The sequence below is a fragment of the Mastigoproctus giganteus genome, chromosome 10 (genome assembly GCF_048544385.1).
Source record: "Mastigoproctus giganteus isolate SK-2022 chromosome 10, ASM4854438v1, whole genome shotgun sequence".
Lineage (NCBI taxonomy): Eukaryota > Metazoa > Arthropoda > Arachnida > Uropygi > Thelyphonidae > Mastigoproctus > Mastigoproctus giganteus.
In genome coordinates, this window is record NC_143584.1 from 22311202 (window position 1) to 22320990 (window position 9789).

At 40.8% G+C, this 9789-nt stretch overlaps 1 protein-coding gene across 1 annotated transcript in view; it reads right to left on the reverse strand.

Moving 5' to 3' along the window:
- Positions 1-779, reverse strand: part of mRpS17 (mitochondrial ribosomal protein S17) — a 31616-nt gene extending 30837 nt beyond the window's left edge. Inside the window, exon 1 of the mRNA XM_090383349.1 lies at positions 558-779. Coding sequence (XP_090239475.1) covers positions 558-683 — 126 coding nt within the window. The 5' untranslated portion in view covers positions 684-779. The remainder of the gene's footprint in view (positions 1-557) is intronic.
- Between the last annotated feature and the right edge of the window lie 9010 nt (positions 780-9789).

The window sequence follows — 9789 nt, forward strand, 5'->3', positions numbered from 1 at the left end:
AGGGAAAACACCATCTTTTCCTCACAAGCAAAATTCCTGTATATCATTGACAAGATCCCATGACCTGTTCTGGCAGCCTCTCTGGACTGCTCAGAAACTTCATATCTGACTGCACAATAACCCCCAGGTCTTTTTCATTCTCTATCACCTTGAGTGTAGACTCAAGGTGATAGAGAATGAAAAAGACCTAGGGGTTGCTGTGCAATCAGATATGAAGTTTCTGAGCAGTGTTCATTCTCTATCGGCGCCTCCGTAGTCAGGTGGGAAGGAGCAGCAGTGCATAGCACACGCTTCTTGATTAGACCGGGGTTCGAGCCCGTCACCACCAAATAAGGAGGATGCGGAAAAAGTCAGGGAATGACAACCGCATATTCCCAGAGCAATATGGCCTTAGTTGCTAATGCTCTTAAAAATCAAAATAACAACAATAACATTCTCTATCACCTTAAGTCTACGCTCAAGGAGACAGAGAATGAAAAAGAGACCCTTTTGTAAACTTTAACCAAAAAAATAATAAATAAATAAAAAAACTAACACCACACTAAACTCCAACTTACCATATGAAGATATTCATTCATTTCTAAACGATCAACTACGACTCTAGCCGTTTTTCCCATTATTGAAGAAATGCATCTTCCAAACATCAGGAAAGTTTTACCTGAGGAAGCTAGAGATCCAGCCATTATAATATTTATCAATATAATTAAAATATCACCACATCCTATATCTGTAATTTAATATTTCATAACGCTCACAATCTAATACATTCACTGTTTAAACTTAAAACACATTGCAAATTGGCAAAAAAAAAAAAAAAATCACGTCTAAATATATGTAGCAATAATATGAATTTGAATACATTTAGCCCAAAGTTAGCACATTCTGGTGAAGGAGGGGGTTAAAAATAAAAACGGAGATAAAAATGAAATTGGTCAGTTCTTCCTAAAATAATTAATATTACATTATAACAAAATGTAATATGGTATATTCACATTATGGACGATAACGCTTTTCTTACACTTAAATGATGTCGGGAAATGTGTAAATGTTCACATATCATAAGTCGACCATGGCATATCTTATTAAGCAAGAGTTGATTAATGGCCCAGTAAAAAAAAATAAAATCATAAAATAAAAAAATTAAATAAATAAAATAAAAATAAATGATCATATAATATATAAGTTGAAAGCAGAACTAGACAAGCATTTGGAGTGAGCGGATGGGTGAAATGGGAAGGTGTTTTTTTTTGGCTGATGCTATACACGGTGCTGCCACTTTATTATATACATCCCTGCTGTGCACACAAATGGTTTGTCCCACAACGTTGCAAATCACATGACTACAGTTGTGGATATAAATACAGCAGAACAACCTTTCTAGTATCAGTAAGCGTACAAACCGTAGCGAGAATGGAGAAAAGGAGTGATCTAACGGACTTCGAACAATAGTAGGTGCTGGGCAAATCATCTTTGAAACTGCAGTTCTACTGAACTTTTCACGCACTACAGTTTAACGGGTGTATCGAGAATAGTGTAATGAACAGAAAACATCCTCTCAACAGCACTCCTGTGGAAGAAATCGCTTGTTGATAAGATAGGAGGATGGCTAGAATTGTGCAAGCAAACAGATCGGCCACAATGACGCAAATCACGTCAGAATACAACCTTGGTGCGCAGAAAAAATATCGCAACGGACCACTAGTTGCACTCTGTCGCGAGTGGACTACAACAGTCGACGGCCACATCGCGTACCTTTGTTATCAATGAAGAACAAGAGAGCACGCCTCCTGTGGGCACAGCAACAACAGCACTGGACTATCGAGGATTGGAAAACAGTTGTTTGGTCTGATGAGTCGAAGTTCTTAGTGCACCATGTTGATGGACGGCTCAGCATTTGGCGAAAACCACATGAATCCATGGGCCCGTCACGTCTGACGACTACTGTGCAAGGTGTCGTCGGGGGCAATGTTTTATGGGCACACGTTGGGGCCATTGATACCCAAGGATTCACGTCTGAATGCCACATCGTACCTAAACATTGCTGCTGACCAAGTGCCTTCGTTCATGTTGACAGTTTATCCTCAGTCAGATGGTTACTAGCAGCAGGATAATGCGCCGGTGCACAAAGCCCGAATCACTATGGAATGGTTTCAGGAACATGACAATGACTTTTCTTTACTGCCCACTCAGTCCGAGAATCTCAATCCTATTAAACATCTTTGGGATGAGCTGGAAAGGGCTGATCGCTGCAGGCCTACACCTCCAACGAATCTCAAGGAGCTGCGTGACACACTCGTGTCTGCATGGTACTTCATTCCTGCACAACTTCATGCCTAGCTAGACGAACCAATTTATGCCTAGACGAATTCGGGCCCTTTTGAAGGCTAAAGGAGGCTCCACACGCTACTAGTTAGGTGTACCTAATAAAGTAGCAGCACAGTGTATAAGCTTGCTTTCTTGCATCGTATGCCTGGACTAATGCTAATATCCGCTTTACTCGAGAAGAACCTTATTCACTTATGTAATTGTAGCAGGGGCGTTCCTAGGGTATGTGGCGCCTAGTGCCAATTGAAATTTGGCACCCCCGTTCAAAATATTCTTCATATATGTATGTAAGTAACGTTTTCAGGTGCCCCTTGAAGGTTGTTGCTCGGGTGCAATGCATTCCCGACACCCTCGGGGTGGCCCGCCCCTGAGTACTAGTAGAAGAGGAACATGATACAAGAAAGAAAGTGTGTGATCTTATGTAACATCAGCCAAAAAAAAAAAAAAAAAAAAAAAACAAATTTCACACATCCATTCCCTACACGTTTGTCCAGTTCCTCGAATTTATTTAAGATATCAACTTCCACAAAAACATATGTAAGATGGTTCCAGAAATCAACTACCCGCTGGCTAAAAGAAAATTTAGCCAGCGGGTAGTTGATTTCTGGTTCACATTCATTCTTCAACTGCCTTTCCTTAATTTGAATTTATGCAACCTAAGCTGTAATCTGAGCAAGAGGAAGAATCCTATCAAAATTGAGCCTGCTGAACCCATTCAAGCTCTTATACTCCTTAATCTGATCACCTCGCAAGCGCCTAGCCTCCAGACGCTGCCATTTTCAGAACTTAAGCCTTTCTTGGTAAGAGGTTCCCCTCACCAATCTTGTTGCCCTTTTCTGTATTCGCTCAAGCAACTCTACATCCTTCCTAAAATGAGGCCTCCAGAAATGTATGCAGTACTCAAGGTGTGGCCTGACCAGTGCCTTATACAAAGGGATAACACCACCTTTTCCCGAATAGCAAAATTCATGTGTATCATTGAGAATACCCCAATAACCTGCTCTGGGAGACTGTCTGAACTGCTTAGAAAACTTCATATTTGACGGCACAATTTCTCCCAGGTCGTTTTCATTTTTCTTCCACCCTAAATGTAGTATATATATATATATATAATCTTTATTGTATACAAACATGGTATATACAATAGACCCTTCACAGCAGCAATGCCAGGGGTTTTACATTGGTTGGTGGATAATAGCCTTGGGGGAACGGGGCCCACATCGAAGTTCGGGCTCATCCCCCAGAGCCAACAATAAAATGGAATCAGTGTCAGATTATTTACAGCATGTATACTTTTGACAGTATTTACAATGAAATAATAAAGATATTCATATTTAAATTATGTTATTTATATTCATAAAGATATTGTTGACTTTATTTACGACACATTCATAAAGACATCGTGCTTTCAACATTATTTACAATATATTGGGCATTATTATGCTGCCCTTATCAATGTGCACTTTGCCTGGCCAAGGTCAGGCTCTTAAGGATCTGTCTTCGGTACCTCCGATCCTTCACAAACCTACAGAGGTCGCCGTCAATTGAAACGATTGTGGGGAGCATCTCTTTGGGGAGAAAGCGGTCACTAAGCGATAGTCTGTTATAGTGAGCTATGAGCGTGGGAGCTGACCTCAGTCCGGGTAGAGGGATCCTCCAGCCACACAGTTCCCAGATGCTTGGCTCCGAGACCATTCCGGTTGTCATCTTGACAGTGAGAAGAAGGCGTTTTTCAAATACAAGATCTGGAAGTCGGGCAAAATTAAGTGACATCGCCATCGCAGTTGTTCTTTGCTGGGGTGAACGACGATGTTTTTGCGTGATCCAACGAAGGAGCCAGTATTCGGCGGAGTACACGCGCTTGATGTTGGTAGGGGCCGCGGACCCCCAAATTTCCGAGGCATACAGTACGATGAAGTATACTGAGGTGTATACGTACCGACGAGTCACATCCAGATCCCAACATTAGTACTAAACATTTGTTACGTTTCTCATGAGTTACTTTTATCCAAATGCATTTGGCAACGCCTTTGTTTTCCCCGGAACATAAGTTAAACTAACAGGTCTGTAATTACTCATGTTACCCTTTGATCTCCGCTTTGTGAACTGGTGATACATTTTCAGTCTGTGGGGACTTTCCCTAAGTGAAGGATGCTCTCATAATTATGGTTAAGGTTTTGCTTACTTCCCTTGCTACATTAGCATTAGCATTAGCATTAGCAGAGGCATATGATGCAAGAAAGCAAGCTTATTCAGCATCAGCCAAAAAAAAAAAAAAAAAAAACCCACGCCCATTTCACCCCTCCGTTCGTTTGAAATACCTGTCCAGTTGAGCTTTAAATTTGTTTAGGCTATCAACTTCAACAACAAGTGATGGAACTCGGTTCCACCAACCAACCACCCGCTGGCCAAAGGCAAATTTCCGCACATCTATCCGACATCCGTCCTTCCTCAATTTGAATTTATGCCCTCTGAGGTGATTATTCTGAGAAACATGAAGAATCACATTGGCATTGAGCATGCTCAAACCATTCAAAGCCTTATACACCTCTATCAGATCACCTCGCCGGTGCCTAGTCTCCAGACTCTGTAATTTGCAAAACTTAAGCCTTTCTTCGTAAGAGCAACCCTTTGTTCCATTTACTAATCTTGTTGCCCTTCTCTGTACCCGTTCCAGCAGCTCTACATCCTTCTTGAAATGAGGCCTCCAGACCTGTATACAGTACTCAAGATGTGGCCTTACCATTGCCTTATACAAGGGAATAATCACCTCCTTATCCCTGCTAGAAATATTCCTGTATATCATTGACAAAACACCATGAGCTACTCTTGCAGCTCGTCTGCACTGCTCAGAGAACTTCATATCTGCCTGCACAATTACTCCCAGGTCCTTTTCATTCTCCACCACTGTCAGTGTAATACCGCAGAGTTGATACGTTGCTCTGGGGTTACTGTTTCCCATATGTAGTACTTTACATTTGTCGATGTTAAACTTCATTTGCCACCTCTCAGCCCATCTGTTCAACCTTTCCAGATCCTGTTGCAGCAGCATAGCGTCAGTAGTGTCCTTAACGACCCTGCCAACCTTTGTATCATCTGCAAACTTGGACATTAAACTTGATATCCCATCATCAATATCATTCATAAACACCGAAAACAACAACGGACCCAACACTGAACCTTGAGGAACTCCACTAATAACATTAGTCCACGTTGAGCAGTGTCCATTAATTACCACTCTCTGTCTTCTGCCACTCAACCATCCCCTTATCCATAGCAGCAATTTGCCTCCAATGCCACATTGCTCCAATTTGTGCAGCAGTCTTCCATGTGCAACAGTATCAAAAGCCTTTCTAAGATCCAAATATATAATATCAAAGTTATTCCCTGCATCCAGTTCTTTTGTGACTACATCATAGTATCCAATCAAATTGGTCAGGCAAGACCTGCCCTTAACAAACCCATGCTGCGTCTGAGCTATAACTGAATTCTTGGCTAGATGATCCTGCAGTGCTTCTTTAACCAGTGCCTCCATTAATTTACCTGGAACAGAAGTTAAACTAACAGGTCTATAATTACTTGTGCCAGCCTTTGATCCTCCTTTGTGAATTGGGGTTACATTTGCACATCTCCAGTCTATGGGTACCTCCCCTGAGTCCAAAGAAGCTCTCATAATTATGGCTAGGGGTTTGCATACTTCCTTTGCTGCCTCCTTTAATATAACTGGATAGATCCCATCCACCGCAGGTGCCTTTTTTATGTTTATCCTCAACAATCTCTCCTCCACTTTCCTCTCAGTTATTACAAAATCATCCAGCTCACTGCCAATGTTTACTTTACCTACATCATTCTCCTTCCTGAATAACTCCTCATGCGTGAATGTAGATGCAAAATACTCGTTTAGATTGTTAGCCACCTGAGCAGGATCCTCAACTGTTGAACCATCAATATCCAGTGGACCAATCTGATTCATCCCTTTCCTTTTCGAGTTCAAGTATGTAAAGAACTCTTTTCTGTTTTTCTTTGCATCCTTTGCCAAGGATTTTTCGTAGTCTGCCTTTGCCTGCCTAATCTCCTTTGTGACTTGGTTACAGACCAACTTATATCTATCATAGGCTTCCATGTCACCCATTAATTTGTATGTATCCCATGCATTTTTCTTCTCTGCCACATGTCTCATTAGTTCATCTGACATCCATTTAGGCCTAAACCTTGAACAATATTTCTTAGTTGGTATGTAAAGCCTGGTAGCCTCCAAGATTAGTTCCTTGAATGCTTCCCATTTTGAATTTGCTGTTGGTAACATCATCAGTTGGTCCCACTGTATAGAATTTAAATACTGTCTCAGACCATCATAGTCGCCTTTACGAAAACAAAAACTCTTCCATTTACCTCTGATGGTAGTTACCTCCTTGAGTAAATCCCACTTCAACACACTGTGATCACTGCCACCTAGTGGTTCATTTATCTGCAGGTTCTTAATGCATGAAGAATCACTACTGATAATCAGATCAAGAGTATTGCTCCCTCTTGTTGCCTCACGAACATGCTGATGTAGAAAACAGTCATCCAATAAATCCACAAAAGCCTTGCTAGTGTGCGAGTGACCAACCCACAAATTCCAGTCAATATCTGGGAAATTAAAGTCCCACATTATAAGACTCTCTGATTTACTGGCCCACTCTATTTCCCTGTACAATATCTTATTATACTCATCAGAGTCATTAGGCCTATAGCACACTCCTACTCTGAATTTTGATTTCCCTATGCTTATGTCACACCAAACTGACTCGACACTGCCCTGTCCATCGATGTCGACTGGCTTCACTTCCTTGGACTTTATGTGTTTCTTAATTAATAGCATAACCCCTCCTCCCCTCCTGTCCTGTCTATCCTTTCTATACATATTGTATTCCCCAAATTCCAGTTCCGCATTACTTATATCTGTGTGACACCACGTCTCTGATATCCCAACAATATCTGCCTTTGATGTTTTGAGCAATACCTCAAATTCATCAAATTTATTTACCAAACTCCTAGCATTGGTGTACACGCAGGTATACATGCACCTGTTTCTATTCTTAGCTACCCTAACACAACCCATGTGTTTACTTGTACCGCAATGACTACCAGCAGTCTCTGAAATATCCTGCATATTGTTTTTCAGACTTCTGCTCATTTCAATAGAAGCAGTGCAAGAATCACTTCCACCTCTGCCACTGGCTACTGTTAATCTATTAGTCCTTGTATCCCCGCCAACTAGCAGTTTTCCGACCCACCTAACACTGCCTCGACAGCATCAGCAAAAATTCTTGCACCCTTTCTATTTAAGTGTATCCCATCCCTGTAGAAGCAATCTCTCCTGTTAACAAGTACAGTCCAGGCTGAAAAAAATTCTACCCCTTGAGCCTTGCACAATCCCTCCAGGGCCGAATTGATCGACAAGGCTCTCATCATATACTCCCTCCTATCGTGTCTGGGCAGAATTGCAGACACTTTCAGGTTCAACCCTAATTCACGGCTTTTTTTCAACAGTGACCTGTACTTGCTAAGTAATTCCGCCGGTCTCCTACTCCTAATATCATTAGTGCCAACGTGTACAACTATATCACCTTTTGTGCCCTTAAAAGATGATATCCGCTCTACAACGTCATCAACCTTTGCCCCTGGCAGACATACCCTGGTCCTATTCCACCTATCCTTTTTACAAAGTATGTTCCCCGTTTCCCTGACAATAGAGTCACCAACAACTACTAGTTCCTGTGGGACCAGCGCATTCTGCCTAGGGGGCTGCTTCTGTGTTGCCTGATGACCAAGTGCAAGCTCTGGCGTTGATGTGGGCAGCTGAGAGCTTGATGGGCCCCTCAATTTATTTCCTTCGAGGGAATCCACCCTGTCCTTCAAGCTCTCATAAAGGCCCATAACAACGCTGAGTTGTCGCCTGATTTCCTTGCACTCCTTACATCGTGCACACACAAAGATATCCCCCTTGGCAGTATCATGTCCCGTACCCGACTGCACCGCAAACATCAAGCAAACAGTGCATTTTAATAGACTGTGATTCAGAGGGCAACTACCCCCCTCAGTTCTCCCCTGAACCACAGCACTCCCATTAGCTTGAGCCTTTTGCTTTGCTGCTCTGGTCAGAGTCATGATTCCGATTTAATTCAATAAAATTCAAAACAAAAATTAAATCCTTAAGTTATATCCCAAAACAGTTATGTTATATATATATATTTTTCGGTATCTAGTGTTTTCTACGAGTTCCCTTTATACAACTTCCGTATCACGTGTACCACTATAGTTATGTATTAATTATTTGTTACGATTAAGTCGTTATATATAATATATATATATATATATATATATATATATATATAGAGTTAAAAGTACAATTTAATTGACAATAAAGTTTATCAAGATTAATAGATTTACTGATTAATTGACAATATTATATTATGCACTATACGACACTAAGCTTATGCTATCGTGCAAAAAATGGCGGGAATTCACGATCGGTATTTCTAAGGACTCGTAAGTATTGATTAGCTTCCAAATCTCGCTATCTCAATTTAGAATAAACTAAGGATCCTGACTAGGTTTATAATCTACTTATAGAAGATAATTTGATATAACAGTTGGTTAATAAATCGACTAAATTTGGTTAAAAAAAAAAAAAAAAGACCTCTCGTTCAATTTGTAACACGTGGATTTGATACCGTTACCGATACTAAGTAATATCTACAAAATCTCTGTCTAAGTTAAACTTTAAACTAAGTATCGTAACTAGGAATATAAAGCTACTCTAGAAAATAAGTTAATATGACAATTTAAACTAATAAAGCAGAAAATAAATCAGGAAAAACTTCTCTGTTTGAAGGGCTTTAAGGAGCAATGTCCGCACAGGCTAACCTCGCACCCAGCTACCTTTAGTATAACTGGATAGATCCCATCCACTTCATGTGCCTTTCTTATGTTAACTTCCACAGTTTCTCCTCCACTTTGCTCTCAGTTATTACGAAGTCATTAATCTGCCTGCTAGAATTTAGTAAGCTTCTGTCCTCCATTTCCCTAAAGAATTCCTCGTGTGTAACTGTAGATTAGCATTAGTACAGGCATTTGATGCAAGAAAGCAAGCTTATGCAGCATCAGCCAAAAAAAAAAAAATAAATAAATAATAATAAATAAAAAATAACCACTTCCACTTCATCCCTCTGTTCGTTCGAAATACCTGTCCAGCTGAGCCTTAAACTTATTTAGGCTATCAACTTCCACGACAAGGGATGGAAGCCTATTCCACCAACCAACCACCCGCTGGCTAAAGGCAAATTTCCTCACGTCTATCCTACATCTGTCTTTTCTCAATTTGAATTTATGCCCTCTGAGCAAGAGGAAGAATCCCATCAGCATTGAGCATGCTCAAACCATTCAAAGCTTTATACACCTCTATCAGATCACCTCGCT